Here is an 18,088-nt window from a genome sequence, read left to right as displayed (position 1 = left end):
ACCGACACACACAACACTGTTCCAACGCTCAACCGACACACTATGAATGCTACTAAAACATACTACCAACATTCTACCAAACAACACTCTACCAACACTGTACCAACATGCTACAGCACTCTACCAACATGCTAACAACACTCTACCAAGATGAACAAACATTATAGTAACACGCTACCGAAAAATCAACCGACACTCTAACAACACTCTAACCACACTCTTTCAACACTATAACAACACTCTACCAACACTCTACCAACACTCTACCAACCCGCTACCAACAATAAAAAAAGAAACGAAACCATGAACGATTCCAAGTAGTATGCATATAGTCTGCATTGGACAAAAAAATGAAAAACAAACACACACAAGCAGATACGGGTCACAGTGGGACACACAGCCAGCCAAACCCCACAGCACACATACCACAGCCATGTTCAGATGTCTAACACATATTTTCTTTATTCTCTTCCAGGTAAAAAGGTGTTCTACCCGGTGCTCTTCAGCCAGTACAACCCCACACTTATCTACGGAGGTCCCGACCACATCCCACCTGTGCAGCAACAGCTGGTAATGCAGTTTAACACAAACTATTTCATGTTTCTCTTTACATTAAACAAGGGCCGACAACTGCCAACCGCTAATGGAAAAACCCTGGGCAGAGTGTTGTTGCTTTCAATTCTGGGTGGGATATAAATATTTATTGTGCCCTGTTTCCTTTTCAGTGGCAAAGGAGAAAAATACCCAGAAATCTGCTTCTGTTGAGTAGATCGTGGGCCTGTGTATGTTTGCTAGCAAATGTTTGTGAATTTTACCACCGACTCCTTTTCCTTTCGTAGGTGATTAAGAAGGACACCGGGTTTTGGAGGGATTTTGGTTACGGCATGACCTGCCAATACAGATCGGACTTTGTAAACATAGGTAGGTACAGGCCACACACAAACACACTCATTGGACGGCTATCATGGGTTTTATATCAATGCAAAACAACATGTTCTTTTGCTTTATTAGGATAATTGTTCAGTGTTTTAACAAAAAGGCCCGCTTAGCTTTATTTAGCTGCAGAAAATAACAAATGAGTTCAACTGGGTCAGAAAGTTGTGTGCTTTCATCATGGTGGATCTAATGATGGTATTTATGCCAACTTAATCCTTGCCCGAGATTATTATTATTTTTTTAAACTTTACGAAACAACTTTTCTGGTTGGATAAATAAACGACACACAAATATAAAAATATATATATATATTTTTAAATCTCAAGATAGTTATATGTATGCCATTCTTAAAGAGAGCAGAAACAGAGGGAGAGCGATGGAGGAGAAAGAGAGATATTTTATAACCTTTCTCTTTACCAAAACCAGGTTCAAAACATATAACGTATTCAGCCGGTCGCTGACACGCAGGACAACAGGAACAAAGAAACAAAAATTAAAGGAGGGAAAGAATGCTTCACTGTAAAGTGGCACGTTTAAACGTGTACAATAATAATCACCCTGTTCCCTGCTCATAAACATACCTTCCCACCATCGCGCCTTACTGTGGGATAACTGTTTCGCACACCTGTAGACCATGATGGTATTGATCCACAACAGTTTGAGAAAAGATTGGGACGGATATCATATATTTTAATCATGACGAGCGAAATCAATCACAATTCGTTTTTGTTGTAGCAGCGACACAACGGACATAGTCAGTTGTTACCCAGTTATTACTCAGCCCTATGCTAATGCTGTGTAATAATGCTAATGCTTATAATAAGGCTTATTACTGAATTCATCGATGAGATTGAATGGGTAACCATCGTACCCTTGTTGTAAAAGGTCAAAAAGGTATTACAATAGTTTATATAGATTTTATAATAAGGTGGATTAGTTAATAATAATGATAATGATGACGATGATGGTGATGATGATGAAGACGATGATTTTGATTATTGTTATAAAGTCAGTGAGTTAATAATAATAATAATACGAATAAAAGCAACTACGCTCTTACTTAGCGTTGACCTTGACAACGGTTCCCCCCCCCCCCCCCAACTTCCTCTCCTCCCCCCCCCCCTCCCTTTCCTTCCCCTCCTCCAGGGGGCTTTGACGTGGACATCAAAGGCTGGGGCGGCGAGGACGTCCACCTCTACAGGAAGTATCTCCATAGCAACCTGCTGGTGGTGCGCGCGCCCTCCAGGGGCCTGTTCCACCTGTGGCACGAGAAGCACTGTGCGGACGAGCTGCGCCCCGACCAGTACCGCATGTGCATGCAGACCAAGGCCATGAACGAAGCCTCGCACGGCCAGCTGGGCATGCTGCTCTTCAGGAGCGAGATCCAGGCCCACCTCCGCCAGCAGAAGCCCGCCGCCAGGCCCCCCAAGAAGACCAAAGCCTGACTAACGCTGGGGATCCGACATGGAGGACGCGCCCCTTTTGCGCCGCCATGAGGACTCTGAAGCACACGCCACGGGTAGGCTGAGAGACTGAGAGAGGGCCATGAAGGGAAGTGTTATCCCTGGTCTACTGCCACGCAGTGTCCGTGCATCTTGCTTCCTGTGAGCTATCTGTCGCCGTTGAGCAGTCCCTGGTATCCTACTTCCTAGGAGCTGGTGACTCCAGTTAACAGTCCACCAGTCTCTCAGTCTCTTTAGAGTTGTGTACACCAGTTAACATTCTCCGGAGCGAGAAGAATAATAACATGACAAGAACAACAACAACAACGACAAGGAGGATGAATACAGAGTTGTTGTTTTTTTTTTTTACAAAGAATTTGACACAGCAATAACCTAAATATTTTACGGAGACAGATATCCCTCTATAGGAAGTCCCGCCCTCTCTCTCGCCGTTCTCCGCTAAACTCGTGGAATTGGAACAGATATTGCTTCCTCTGTTGCATGCCGGGAAGTCCTGCCCTCTCTCTCGCCAATAACGCACATTTGGTGGACCCCGCTCAAGACGTTACTTCGTGAGACGTGAACGCCTTGGAAACGCGGTTATACCAGAGACAACAGTGAGGTGTTAATATTATGTGTGAAACTTTTGGGCAAAAAAAATCTGCATTCATCTCGACAACTGGAGCAATGAACAACGTGGGAGTTTCGTTCAACCGACACTTGATCGTGGTCTGTTTTACTGCTGTCCCATCGGTGAATGGAAATGGGCGGATAGAAGAAGCCGTATTGGCTGTAACTGTATACTCGTGGCAATGAATGAGCAGGAAGGACAGACAAATACCCTCCCTGTAGTGAGGTCTTTGGAAAAAAAAATTCTGAAAAAACTGTCTCTGGAAGTTTTACAGAGAATGAAGTCAGAGTCGTTAAGTGCCTTCTATGACGAAAATGCAGATATTTTTCGTCTACTTCTTATTGGGTGGGTCGATTGTGCCATCTAGTGGACTGACGTTGTAAAACTTCCGTATTTTTTATTTTATTCATAATTCTTTACTTTTTATTCCTACATTCCCCTTTTTCTTCTAATTTATACGTGTGTTTTTCTTGACATGCAAACTGCAGGTCTCAGTACACACATATAATTGAACATTGCAGTGTAAGCAAAACAAAACGTGAATGTTATTTAAAATATTTGAAATTGTCTGAAGTATCATTTCTTCTCAATATAAAATACGTTATTTGAACAGAAAAATTCCACTAACTCATGACTCCAAATCATGGATTTCATGGGCCCCTATTTATTCAAATTATCCTTACAATCCATTTGTGACATCACAAATAGGGGTGTCCGCCAGTTGTATGACCGAAACGGCTGGACGGAGGCGGAGCCATCAACTCTATCCTACCAGTTACTACATCTAACTAGGAAGGTGACCAAATATAGCCCTAACCCCTGATCGGTTCACCATACATCTCGGTGGACCCTCCCACTCCACTTATGATGTCAAAAACAGACAAACTCCCACCCGGTGGGTAAAATATAGGTGCCCTTTAACATGGTTGAATAAATGTATATTTTTATATCGGCAAATAAGTTAGGAGACAAAAAGATTAGTATATATTCGATGCAAGCCTGAATGTTAGCCTGGTAAAATGTTTTCTTTTTCACAGATAATTCACACACACACACACACACACACACACACACACACACACACACACACACACACACACACACACACACACACACACACACACACACACACACACACACACACACATTCTCTCTCTCTCTCTCTCTCTCTCTCTCTCTCTCTATTAGGAAAGAGGTATCAAATTATTATCAAGGTCAGGCATAAATGCGTTGCAGTGAAATGAAAACAAGGACGATTTCTGTTCTGGACGAAGTCCAGTTTCATGTAATTATTATAGAATGTAATATAGTAGGCCTAGCCTGTGATAATTACTTTCATCTAACTGTACTAATGTTCTAATTACATCCATCAGACAACATCCTGAAAATAATAAAAGTAGATAGTCAGCTAGATTATTAGCCTGGTTCTGCCCGCCTCCGTACAATTTTCATTTCACTTCAGTACTAGGTCTGGGAGTGCTGTACGTTCGAACGATTTCTTTTCCCTCAAGTTTGTCCCTCCAATCAGCGAACAGGAGGCGCAGCCTGAGAACAGTGACGTACAGGTCGTGCGCGAGTTTCAGTTGTAGTCAAACGAATACCAGGAAGTAGCAGGAAGACCATGGAGAAAGCTATTCGGTCTGTTGTGGAAACTCTGCCGAATATAGATAATATATAGATCATATATAATATAATTATATAATATAGATGGTGGTCAAGATGTTGTGGCGCTTCTTCCCACGGGATTCCGGAAAAGTTGAATTTTCCAGCTGGCAAGCATGAAATACGTCACGACCAAACGTTAGTGATTGGTTAAGGCAGATTCGGAGTGGCACTGGGCAGAGCCAATATGATTTTAAACTTCAACAGCACCCGCCTTCAAGTGAGAAATCGTTTGTCTCACCATCGGTTTGAATGAAGTGAGTACAAAGGTCTAGTTAGGACTAGGCTACTAGATTATAGGCCTCTGTTTATAAAGATACGTACTACATCGATTTGCCAGTAGATGGCAGCATCGTGCGGAAAATGAGAGAAAGGTGGTCCCTTGCCGCTTCATTTTTTTCCTAATTCAGGAAACTCTGTGTTCAGTTTTAAGATTGTTCAGAAAAGCACAGCAATTGGGGTAATGCAGCCTATCAAATAAGTTGTTCACTCGCTCATAATGTGTGACTCACATGTCGAGCTTCAATTCATTATGCTACGACTAGGCCTAACATCAGTGACACAAAAAGGAAGTATGCAAAACAAATGTACATCACCAATACAGTCATGGAAAACTTAGAGGGCCCTCAAACTTCCCTTCTCTCAATAACCAGTTTACTGTAGGGCATCTCTGACCTTCACCTTCCTCGACAACCCTGACTATTTGTGTCATGAACGTGGGAGGTGTATTTCCGAACAAAGCTTCCAGTTCAGTTTAGTATTTTAGTTTGTTATGACTGGTGGACGGTTTCACATAGAATACTTCAGACAATGAAATACAAATGGTCTGTATTTGCATTTGAGACAACTTCTTTGCACATGAATGGAACAACCATTCTGTTTAATAATGGGGATAAATTCGAATACAATTAAACGAAGCAATTGTTCATTATAGGTTGCTAAAGTCGTCCGCTACAGAAACATTTGCATTTCAAGTAAAGCAGAACTCTTAGCGGGTTATCTTTCGAGGATTTAAACAACTGAAGTATTTCAGGCCTCAGCTCCCGTGCAGGGTGGTATGTCCCTGCTAGAGAGGAGGCTGCGGTTTCAGGACCGCAGTTCCAGGACCCTGGTCCTTCCTGATTGTCCTTGGGACATGCATTACTTTTTCCTTGGACGGCGAATGAATGATGATTATAATGAGTTACTCAGGAATAATTCAGGAAAACGTTATTAAACACAACATAAAGCATAAACATATAGCAACCAAAACCCTAAACTTAACCATCTCACCTGCTCATTTTTTAAATTTATTTATGTAGACATTTGCTTTCACGTAATTTACAACGCCATCCTATGAAAATAAACTCTTCCTGCCGGCGTCTAACAAACCAAACCCCCAAATAACGATTACTAGAAGTGCGGTCCTAGGAGTGAGGTCCTGAGACTACGGGGACATACTACTGCCCCGGTGACTTGGCCCGGATAACTCCGCCCAGACCGCACCCCTAACTCCGCCCTTTTTTGCATACGGGACCTCGGGCTGGAGAGATGCGGGCATACGACACAGTCCCGTCCGGCCGTTAACGACTTCAGATCCTTGCTTTCTCGCCGGTTGAAATCCAATGCGTCCTTTGGCACACGGCAGGTGTCGCTCCAAATTATTGTGCGGCTCCTAATTCGACATTTTCAAGTTTTTCCGCATAATATGCCCTATCAGCATCAGCAGTGACTAAAATTCAAATCCTTCTATCTACATGTTGGAGCAACACTTGAGCAACTGGAATGCGTGGTTATATCTGGTTTTGTAACCTAGGCTTTATTACTATTCGTCCGTATCGTTGCTGAACGCGCCCACTGACGGACAGGACAGCGACGGACCAAGGAGGAGTGTGTACAGATCAGCCAAAGACAACATGTTCGAGGCCAAGGGAATCGCGTTTATTCTGCTGGACATCGCGTGTCTCATACTAGGTGTGTATACCAAGTAACATCGACTGGATACTGTGTGCCTTCGTTGATAACGTGTGTGTGTGTGTGTGTGTGTGTGTGTGTGTGTGTGTGTGTGTGTGTGTGTGTGTGTGTGCGTGTGCGTGTGCGTGTGCGTGTGTGTTTTGTTTTGATTTCTTGACGCCTAGACGCAAAGGGAGTGGTGCGAGCTTAAAGCATGGCGTGTGTTTACTCAAACAATGTTCCTGAAGGGTTTATTGTCATCAATGTGTAGCTCCCAAATGACAAATAGGAAATGCTTGGAGACATTGTCTTCTTTCTATATGATCAGTTCTGACATATTCGTGATCATATTATAATAAGTCATAGTAATCACAAGTCATGGTAATAGTGTTATAATAGGAGTGACGTATGCTGCATGCTTTCATTGACAACATAAGGAATGCCTTAACCTTAATTGTTACAGGTCATCACAACATTGTTTCCTACTAAAATTCACCTTAGATCTGTATAATTTTATATAGGCCTATATCATTTATGCATATTGAATATATAGCTAAGAGATGTTATTTTCACCCAGTATTTAAAATAAATATAAATCCTTAGGCCTACATATCATATCTATGTGTTGTCCATTGACCAGATGCACAGTCCGTTGTGTCTCACAGGCTTAAATGGCACAGGGCAGTTTAGGACCATTGAAATCAGATTATATGATTATACCGTGATATTTACTGACTCATCCACAGGCAGCTTCCCCCACATAGAGACTTACTGAATATCCTCCACGAGGGACCCATTGTCTTCCACTCATTGATAAGTGAACAACAGGTTTAATGCTTTCAGCTGGAGCTTCTATATATATATATATATATATATATATATATATATATATATATCAGCAAAGCTTAATTTAGCCATAGCCATAAGAAAGTAAATAAATGACCGAAGTATTTCCACATAATTTCCAGGTCACTACCAGTAACTAAGAGGAGTTCCTGGCTTTACAATCAATAGGCCCTGTCCCAATTCTCCCCCTTCCCCTAGATTTGAGCCCTAACCTTAGATTTTGCGTGTTCCTGCGAAGGGGTAGGGTGTCCCAATACTTAGGGGAGCAAGGCGGAGTGCTGTTTTTCTCTTCAAATCAACCCTTAAACGCTAGCCAGCTCGGGAGCCGACTTGCAGCTAAGGGCACGCAAAGCAAGTGTTCTTGTTAAGGGGAGAGAAATGGGACTGGGCCTATAGTCTTGTGATGGAAAATCAATACTTTCAATCAGTGTTTCCATGGATATTGATTCTCTCCGATTCTGAGACACAGCATGGCGGCTGTGTGCCCTTGTCTGCAGAAAGCAGTATTTCCAGAATGTCAGGTGACTGTGTGCAGTAGCATGGTTGCTGCCATTGTGTGTGTGTGTGTGTGTGTCTGCGTGCGTGTGTGTGTGCGTGTGCAAGGCTGGATTAGTACCCCCCTACTGAAGCTTATAGCCCAATAGCCCATTTTACAAAGACACATTTTTGAATTATGTTGATAGCCCTCGCAGCTGCACAGTCATTGTTGTTATTGAGAATCTGTATAAAGTCGTTTCATTTGCCAATGTTTAGGGCCTGGCTAGGCGTTTGACAAGTTTTACAACAAGTTTTTGACACCTGGTGATATGAAACGTTTCTGTATGTCCAGCGATGTATGCCTGCCGGGGAGACACATGTGTGTGCGTGCGCGTGTGCGTGCGCGCGTGCGTGTGTACAAGCAGGCATGTATATGCGTGCTGTGTGGAGGAATTGAGATTCTCGTACATGCAGCATTGCAAAGCATTTCCAGGCCCCTAACTTGCCAGGGCCCTGAACCCCCCTGCTCTTAGTGTATAATGCTTGCTTATAAAAACTAATTAAAAAATGGCGGATCTAGCTCTCTCTCTAAGCTCATAACAAGAGCAGAGAACAGGCGGCAATGCTCGGCTGAAACTTTGAACCTTCAGACCCAATTAGCATTGTCTCTCGTCTTTACGGTGTTTGTAGGGTCAGGGTTAGGCAGGCTCTTACAGGGTTAGACAGGGCCTTCATAGGCAGGGTTGTTTCATCCACATTCTTGAAAATGTTGTGAGGAATGTCTGATCAAATATGTATTCATATGATTATTACAAACTTCATATCCTTCTTATCCATAGCTTTGTCCACCAAAGAGTGTTTTTGTACGAAAACACATTGGGATCACTGTTAAAAAGGATCAGTCCTTTCACTCGTTTTCTGCTGCAATTTGAGCGTTCTAATTCGTCCACCATCCATCCATCCATCCATCCATCCATCCATCCATCTATCCCACTCTCTCCCCCCCCCTCTATGAGTTTGATGACATACTCTTGACGATGACCCCTGACCTCTGAGCTCCCCCTTTCCTTTTCTCCCACTCCCCCACTCCCCCACTCCCCCACCCCAACGCAGGAGGCTTACCCCTAGCCATCCTTAAACTCGGTAAGGTCCGCCCCTACCAGAGGGGCTTTTTCTGTAAAGACGACAGCATCCGCTACCCTTTCCACGACAGCACCATCACCTCCACGGTGCTGTACACCGTGGGCTTCACCCTGCCCATTGGCTCTGTAAGTAAAGAACCACTCCACCCCTAGCCACTCACCTCCAAAACGATACCCACGGTCAAACAGTGTGCAGCAGGAGACTTCAAGGTGACATATCATACCACCAGGTGTGAGTGTGATTAGCCATTACAAGCCGTTCTGAAAATCGGTCTCTTCTGACATCACAATTGGGCGTGTCCACCTAGATGTATGACGGATAGACGAGCAACGTTTGCTACAGGCCACTGGGTAGGCAGGTAGACTGATCCATCCAGGGTACATCTAGGTGGAACACGCCCACTTGTGATGTCAGAAGAGGCAGATTTTCCAAAACGGCTTTTTATGGCTAATCACACTCACACCTGGTGGTATAATATGTCACCTTTAAAGCTCCCGTGAAGAGTTTAAACAGAATTGTCCTCCTACACTCCCTTTGACGGTTCGGTAAAGCCAATGGAGGCCTACCTGGATCTGAGAGTGACCAGGTTTCTTTTGTTCTTCCTGATAAGCCTGTGCCACTTCCACAATGCACTGCGCTGGAGGTCGAACTTGACTTTTAAACAGTGCTAGTCATCTTCAGTTCTGCTTTCTCAGGTTAGGGGTTTTCAGGGCACTACTCAGGAGCCCTGTGGTCCTATTCACAACCACATGACACCAATAGGGCTGAGAACAATGTCCACTTAAAACAAAAAAAAGGTTGCAAGACTTCTGTGTCGAAACCTAGGGTTGGAACTTGACTTACCGAAGTGAGATTTTGTCGCAAGTGTTTTGCATTAAGAAACGATCCTTCTGATTTTGCGTTGGGCCTTTTTTTCACATCACACATCACATCAACTATCATTTAGACAAAAGCAAACACCGGTCATCAGAGAGAGAGAGAGAGAGAGAGAGAGAGAGAGAGAGAGAGAGAGAGAGAGAGAGAGAGAGAGAGAGAGAGAGAGAGAGAGAGAGAGAGAGAGAGAGAGAGAGAGAGAGAGAGAGAGAGAGAGAGAGAGAGAGAGAGAGAGAGAGAGAGAGAGAGAGAGAGAGAGAGAGAGAGAGAGAGAGAGAGAGAGAGAGAGAGAGAGACTGTGATTTAATCGGTAATGGAACACGCCGTCATCGGCTCCCTTCCGATAGACGTTTACAGTGACCTTTGGGATCTTAAGAGCCAGCCGGCCCTTCTCCCTGACTCGGAGCGACAGAGGACTGGACGAAGTCACCTGAGTGTTCTGTCCATCCTTCTTTTACAGCATAAGAGTAGCGTAGCATGACTTTATGTACGTGACCTTAGAGCCACACTTAGGAACAATTCGGAGAACCTTAAGAGTAGTGAAGAAAGAGGGATCCATTTTTGACAATATGTTCTCATTCTTCTAACCTTCTCCCTTCACTGGCATGTCGGCCTGAGCAAAGCCATAACAAACTAATCCATAACCCGTAACAAATATTCCATTGAAACAACGTGTACTGCTGAAAGTTATATTATTCTTACAAATGTTAACCTTTTCCAAAGGACAAGGCTGGGGGTGAATCTATGTTTTTCTGGTTTCCTTATCCTCCCATCAACACATCGCTCAAAATGGAGCCATTGGTCACACCATATGTCCATACAAAATATCCACGTTGGGCGTGGAGTGCCAGCAAAACAATGAGGAAAAAAACAACACCGCAAGCCGCGTAAACCGGCCTCCTCACGCAAACATAGATCCATTCCCCGCCTCGTTCGCCAAGACAGTAGAGCTACGACCACTGGACACGACCACACCTCCGGCCCGGGCCTCAGCATCTCCGTCTGCCTCTGCTTCGCTCCCTTCTACGGCCCTCTGCAGTGTGTTTGAACGGAGTAGGGGCTCCTTTGGGGGGGGGGGGGGGTACGTGTGCAAGGGTGTTGTGTCACTCTTATAACCCGTTCTGTTTTGTTTTTTCTTGTCTTTCCTCTCTCTCTCCCTCTTCCCTCCCCCCACCCCCCCCCTCCCCCCTATCTCTCGTTGCTCCTCCTGCTAGCGGGACTCCCATTTGCGATACTCACAATCCGGCACAGTCCTTTCCGCAGGGGTTTTTTCTGTAACGATGATTCGATCAGGTACCCCTATAAAGACGACACCATTACCTATCAGTTGTTAGGGGGCGTTATGATTCCCGTCTTGGTGCTCACTGTAAGTGCATCGCTCGTCCTGGCTGCTTACACCTGTGCAGTTGCATGTTGTGGTTGTCTTTATGGTGCTGCACATAACCCTAAAGGGCTGATTATGGTTTCACCTCGACGCAACGCGAGGACCACGCGTGACGCTTTCGACGCAGTCGTGAACCTGTTTTGCTTCTGCGTCGGGTTTTGGTGAGCGGACCAATCACAGCCCTTATGGCTGCGTCCCCCTCGACAGAAGGTTGCAATTTTTGGGAGGCGCACGTCAGGCCATTGCGGTGGACGTAAGGAGGGTCCACAAGGACGTAATGGGTCCATAAACCCCCTTGCGTTGCGTTGATGTGGAACCATAATCAGTAATTTACCCTTAACATTTCCTTTTGATGACAGACTACTCATTATTATTATAACACTACTAATTACAACACTAATTCCTCTAATTGTACACAACATTTTACTGATTGTAAATTCGGTCTGAAAAAGAGTCACGTCTAATGAAGCACTGAAACCCATGAAGTCAAGATATACAACATACTTTAAAAAAATGCAAGTGGAATCGAAAACAACCGGTTTTCTACTGAGAAGTATATTGAGTTAGTCCTGTTATCGGTATCTGTCATCACAGTACAGTTAGATTTCATACATTGACACCGTCACTCGACCATACACGTGCCCAAAATTCCTTGAAGCAGATTTCATTTTTCAAAATAGGCAAAAGACCGATATATTTTCAAGTGGACATTATTCTCTTGCCTTTATTTGTGTCTTTATCCAATTATAATTTTCTGTATTTGGCTTTGTCAGTGTCAAATTATAATCTCAAAAGTGGAACCCTCACCTCAATTCATTTTTTCAATTCTCATTTTTTTATATAAATAAAAAAGTAATAAAATATTATATGAAATATGTATTTGATATTATAGGATAGTAATCTCCACTTCCATATATTACATACATTTCAATGCTGTGATGACACTTCTTGTGAATTAACTTGAAAACCTGTATACCAACATATCTCACCCTACCCCTTCCATCCCTCCCAGATGCTCCTAGGAGAATGGCTCACGGTTCACCTGAACCGCAGCAAGCCCAGTTCACCCTTCAGCAAAAGCTTCCTAATCGCTGTTTACAAAGCTATCGGCACCTTCCTCTTCGGCGCGGCGATGAGCCAATCGCTGACGGACATTGCCAAGTATTCTATTGGTCGCCTCAGGCCACACTTCCTGGATGTGTGCAAACCCGATTGGACCAAGATCAACTGCACAGTGGGGGATTATATTGAGAACTTCAGCTGCAGCGGAGACACCAGGCTGAGCAACGAGGGCAGGTAAATATTGCTGGACTCATCAAAGTGCTATTGGCCTTACCCCCGTATCGGCCATTTTGGTTCTAAACACTAGTATATGGAACCAAGATGGCTGTTGGGGAACAAGGCCCTTTAAGGCTAGGTTAGGCCATTTATTTGAGAATAATTTTTTTGTCATATTTAGTCTAACCCTTCTTTGAAATAGTCATTTGAATAAAGCGGAACCACATTTCTTGCTGTGAAAGTTATCAGAGGTTTGGACAGCAGCGCTAAATAGTTGAACGTAGCTGGTACATGAGGAGTAGTTGGCAACTCTCATTTCACTCCCCAACTGTCGATGCTCAATTTCGCCTCTGGTGTTTGCTTCACATATTCTTTGCCTACACCCAACCAACAGTACATTTTTATCTGCTAGATTCTTTAATATGGACAGGGTCACACAAGTCAAACAGACCGTTATTCCTGTGCTGTTTAAGTTAAATGTCACCTAAAACTAGTGACCAAAAACAAAGACGACTAGTTTTCCACTGCTTCCCCTTTAATTCTCTACTCTTTATCAGCCCAGAGCAGAACGGGTGAAGAGGATATCCCCTCCTATTCATATTCCGCCATTAATATTTAAACAAAGACCTTAAGCACAAACATGCATAGAGACACGGCGGCGGAACCACCTCCCAGAAACTCTACAATCCATTGTTCAACTTAATATACATTTAAAAGATGGCCATGACATTGGTGTCTGCAATTACACTTTGTAGACTTTTAAAAGCAGATGTAACCACAAAAACAAATTTGTTATTAAATTAGAACGGTTGTGGTTCATCCATCTATTATAGGCCATTCGACAATTACATCTGTTGTTTTCCCTTGGCCCACTCTGTAATAGACATGGACGAAAATAGCGGCAAATCTCATAGCTAGTAATGAGTGAGATGAGAGTATGCCAAATGGGTTTCATACGTCCCGGCAGAGCACGCCCCCTCCGTCGGCCAGCTCCTCTGGTCTCTTCCCGCCCTCCGCTGTTTAGTCCTCCCAATTTAACACAATCATTCCATTATCCCCATGGTGACCGAGCCGTATCCAAGTCAACCTGTTATTTACTACCATTCAGTCATTGAGCAGAGGCTTTTATCCAAAGCCACTCACCGTGAATGTGATTACGCTAATGAGCAGGTAGCAGTTGGGGGGGATCCTGCTGTAGGACGCCCACAGGCAGAGTGTGTCTGCACTGCAGACATGGAGGAATCGAACCCAGAGCCTTTCAGCTGGGAGTCAGGCACCCTAACTGCTAGACGATCCCCCCAAACGTGTTGTTTTTTGGCCCTTGTCTGATGATATCGGTGGCCGTGCCCTGGTCGCTTTGTATGAGACACCATAGGATTATTGTCACACATACGGACACATGAGCCATGATACAAGGCTAACAGGCTATTCATTCACGGGTCAGTCAGTGTATGCAGCATAACATGTCTATATGACCTGTCCAGATCATGTTATTATCACGTTCATGGGTCAGTCAGGGCCCATGAATAACATGCAGCATAGCATGTGTGTCTGCAGTCTACAGAACTGTTAGAGCAGTGCTTCTTGAGACATGAAGGCATTTTACTGAAACACGAGTCCCTTGGATTGGGAACAAACACCTGTCGGTGTGTGTGTGTGTGTGTGTGTGTGTGTGTGTGTGTGTGTGTGTGTGTGTGTGTGTGTGTGTGTGTGTGTGTGTGTGTGTGTGTGTGTGTGTGTGTGTGTGTGTGTGTGTGTGTGTGTGTGTGTGTGTGTGTGTGTGTGTGTGCGGCAGCCCAGAATGGACAAAATGCTTCTAAAGGACATCAATCAATCACATACTACACCTTTAATATTTCCCATGTAATGTGAAATAGGACAAGGGGTGTGATTGTATTACTTCGCTGTGCAGTCCATTCACAGAGCTAACACACTATGAGTGGATGGTTGTCGAGCTAGCTATAGCTAACCAGCGCTGGGATATTGGCTCCATGCTAATTAGGAAATAGTATCTACTCAAGGCTAGCCTCATCTACTAGGAAAACGAAGGGTAAATTATCCCAACACTGATATCAAGCCAGGGAAGACCGAAGCACAAAGTAACCGGACTTGGGATTCTGTTGAGCAGAAAACGGCTGTTACTAGTATGACCTGTGTTTCATCAGTGATAGAGCTGTCCCTGGGATAGACTTATGGTGTTGCTACTGCAGCACATGATAAGAGAGAGGAACACGGGCAATAAACATGCAGTGCTACAGTGAAGGCTATTGTTTTCCTATTCCTAATCAATTAATAATTGATTGTTCCACCAATAATAAAGCTCTCACAATACTAAGAATGACTTTGGCTGATTGTCGGGTCTGTGGTAGGAAAATGTGTGTGAGGGTCCCAAAATAAATATGTCTTAATAGAAACCACTGACCTTTCAAACAGCGGTGTGTGTGTGTGTGTGTGTGTGTGTGTGTGTGTGTGTGTGTGTGTGTGTGTGTGTGTGTGTGTGTGTGTGTGTGTGTGTGTGTGTGTGTGTGTGTGTGTGTGTGTGTGTGTATATTTGTTGTTAGGCAGAAAGAAATATTCAGGCTACAACAGCGATGCAAAAAAAAATGCAGCTGCAGCCCAGTACTTAATGTGATTTCTGTGTGTGTGTTTTTTGGTAAACAGGTAAATGACACAGGCTCAGGGGATAATTATGGGCTGGCCCCAAACCTAACGACCACTGTGTCAAGGAATGCCGCTCTTCCTATGTATTCCTACAGGCTTGCTTTGTTTCCTAACAGACAGGACGAGAGAGAGAGAGAGAGAGAGAGAGAGAGAGAGAGAGAGGAGAGAGAGAGAGAGAGAGAGAGAGAGAGAGAGAGAGAGAGAGAGAGAGAGAGAGAGAGAGAGAGAGAGAGAGAGAGAGAGAAGAGAGAGAGAGAGAGAGAGAGAGAGAGAGAGAGAGAGAGAGAGAGAGAGAGAGAGAGAGAGAGAGAGAGAGAGAGAGAGAGAGAGAGAGAGAGAGAGAGAGAGAGAATTGTCTGTGTGGTTCTTCCTGATCAAGACAAAGCATTCCACTATGGGTGTATCAAAGACACTCCTTCAAATGCTGGTTTCATCCTAAGTAGGAAAGATTAGATGGCTACCTTTTCCACTGTCTCATAGGAGAGCACACACACAGTTAACGTGTCATTTATTTGTTATTTCCCCTTCTCTCTCTGTTTCAGGCTGTCCTTCTATTCGGGCCACTCCTCGTTTTCCATGTACTGCATGCTGTTCCTGGCTGTGAGTTCCATAATGTTATCTTTATTATGGGATGTATCGTCGTTAATCACTCGAGAGGCAGAATGTGACCTGTTTTATTGGTCCGGAACTGCCTATGCAAAGCTCAAAGGACTTACGCATTCACAGTATGCCAACCAATAAAAAAAAAAGTAATTTAGTTTAAATATATTTGATAATTAATTAACAAAATAACCAACGGCTCTTGGTGCCATAACAAAAGCCTTGTTTTTTTTCATAGAATAGAAGACTAGTAGAGAGTGGAGGGAAAGACCTGTTTTTCACCTCGTCTAGATTAAAAAGATTGTTTGTGACAGGTATATACAGCTGAAACATAGGCAGAAACTCGATGCGTGGGTAGAGTCAAACTGTTCAGTTCTCCTGTGTCAGTCATTTGGATATCCTGAGGTAATTAACCTACATGTGAGTCACAAGGAGAACTCCAGAATGAATGTCAGCATTAGCATACTGCAACACACAGTGTAGCATAGTAGCGTTAGCCAACTGCTCTCACCTTCTTACCAGTGACCTTGACTTGTTCAATATAGTTAGCCTCATAGCATAATTGCAATTGCCTAAGCCAAATTTTGATATCTAACCTAACTGTACTCTCCTAATGCTGCTGATTCACTCTGCCTCATTGTCTGTATCCTAAGCCAATCAGAGTGCTTTTTTACATTCCATAATCACTATCTAAGTCATCTATTTGACTAAGGGTTAGGATAAATACAACATGAACCGTACAATATAACTCAGGCAATTATGCTACGAGGCTAACGACATAATAGCACACCTGTCATACTTATCTCTCTCTCTCCCCCTCCCTCTCCCTCCCTCCCTCCTATGTAGCTTTACCTCCAGGCGAGGCTCCAGGCCAGCTGGGCCCGGCTCCTGCGGCCCACCCTGCAGTTCTTCCTGATCGCGGCGTCCGTGTACACGGGGCTGTCCCGGGTGTCCGACTACAAGCACCACTGGAGCGACGTGCTCGTGGGCCTGCTGCAGGGAGCCCTCATGGCCGTCCTGGTGGTGAGCGGAAACACTGCACTTGGTTCCACTTCACAAAAAGGAACGCGGCGGGGTCAGGATCAATGCCCGAGGCTCAGTTATGGGCCCACGTCGAACGCACCGCAAGGAACACGCAGACGCTTCGACGCAGTCGTGAACCTGAATTTTTTGGGGAGGGCGCGCGTCAGGCCCTTGCGGTGGATGTGGAACCATGATTAGAGCTTTTAGTTGTGGTTCCACGTCGACGCAACGCAAAGGGGGTTTACGGACCCATTACGTAGCCTAACCTGTTGCGTCCTCGAGCGAGGTGACTGACCGTTATGTGCTCATTGACGACATGGATCCAACAGTATGGATCAACAGTATCTAAAAGCATAAACACTGTTTGTTTCAATCAATTATGACTAAATGGTAATCATTGTTAAAAAATGGCGTCGGATGGGCAACTTCATTCAATCATTGTCCCGAACAGTGAGCTTGACAGCATGAGGAACCCAGGGTGGGAATCGAACGCCCGATCAATTGAATGCCATGATCCACCAATGGACCCAAACAGGACTGCAAGCATTAAGCAGGGTACGCACTACGCAGAAACAAACTGTTTTTTTTTCTCTCTCTCTCTCTCTCCAGGTGTTTTTCGTGTCTGATTTTTTCAAGAAGAAGGAGGAGGCGGTAAAACCAGAGGAGATTGCCCATGCAAGCTTTGTGGAGTCCCCTACCAACGGGAACTTTGAAAGCCCCAACTAAAAGCTACGAGCCAACGAGGGGATGGGAACACGTTGCATATACGCTCACTAGCGCTTGTACCTGATGCGCCTTCTTTTCATCCAGTATCCGCCCCCTTGGCGGGGACATACACAAGAGTATTACTGCATTTGTGTGCCGTTCACTTGTCTCAAAAGCCATATAACCGTAATCATGGACGAGATGGGACGTGGTGGTTCACCACGTGGAGATGATCGCGCAAGAGGGAGAGGAATTATATAATCCTACACCGAATCGTGGCCCCCCTTAAGATCAGTTTTATCTTTTTTATTTAAGTTGCTTCATTGGCTTTTGGTCTTCAGTTGGGAGCCATTATTGCATGTAGAGGTCCTGCATGTGTCCACTAAAGGGTTTGACCACTGCTGGGAGAGGGCGTGTCATTGAATGTAACACTACTTCATGCTTTCCCCCCCTTCAAACCAGATGTTGTGCGACACTGATTTATATTTAAAGAAA

The 18,088-nt window shown here is 44.4% G+C and overlaps 2 protein-coding genes across 3 annotated transcripts; both read left to right on the top strand.

Annotated features, from left to right (window-relative positions):
- Positions 1-441: 441 nt before the first annotated feature.
- Positions 442-3,576, top strand: csgalnact1a (chondroitin sulfate N-acetylgalactosaminyltransferase 1a; the record flags this gene model as incomplete). The annotated part of the gene is made up of 3 exons (XM_084486355.1): positions 442-570; positions 840-921; positions 2,083-3,576. 3 exons carry the CDS (start codon positions 442-444, stop codon positions 2,379-2,381), a joined length of 510 nt encoding a protein of 169 aa, XP_084342481.1. The 3' UTR covers positions 2,382-3,576.
- Positions 3,577-6,183: 2,607 nt separating this feature from the next.
- plpp1a (phospholipid phosphatase 1a) lies at positions 6,184-17,634 on the top strand. Of its 2 annotated transcripts, none has more exons than XM_084486765.1 (6): positions 6,184-6,624; positions 11,157-11,308; positions 12,339-12,622; positions 15,808-15,865; positions 16,712-16,888; positions 17,498-17,634. In XM_084486765.1, exons 1-6 carry the CDS (start codon positions 6,567-6,569, stop codon positions 17,612-17,614), a joined length of 846 nt encoding a protein of 281 aa, XP_084342891.1. In that variant the 5' UTR covers positions 6,184-6,566; the 3' UTR covers positions 17,615-17,634. The 2 variants fall into 2 exon arrangements, with proteins under 2 accessions (XP_084342891.1, XP_084342890.1); XM_084486764.1 differs by lacking the exon at positions 11,157-11,308 and adding an exon at positions 9,040-9,194 and having other exon boundaries at positions 6,185-6,624.
- Positions 17,635-18,088: the final 454 nt, after the last annotated feature.

Source organism: Micromesistius poutassou (genome assembly GCF_964030765.1).
Source record: "Micromesistius poutassou genome assembly, chromosome: 22".
Classification (NCBI taxonomy): Eukaryota; Metazoa; Chordata; class Actinopteri; order Gadiformes; family Gadidae; genus Micromesistius; species Micromesistius poutassou.
This window is presented reverse-complemented; position numbering and strand designations above follow the sequence as displayed.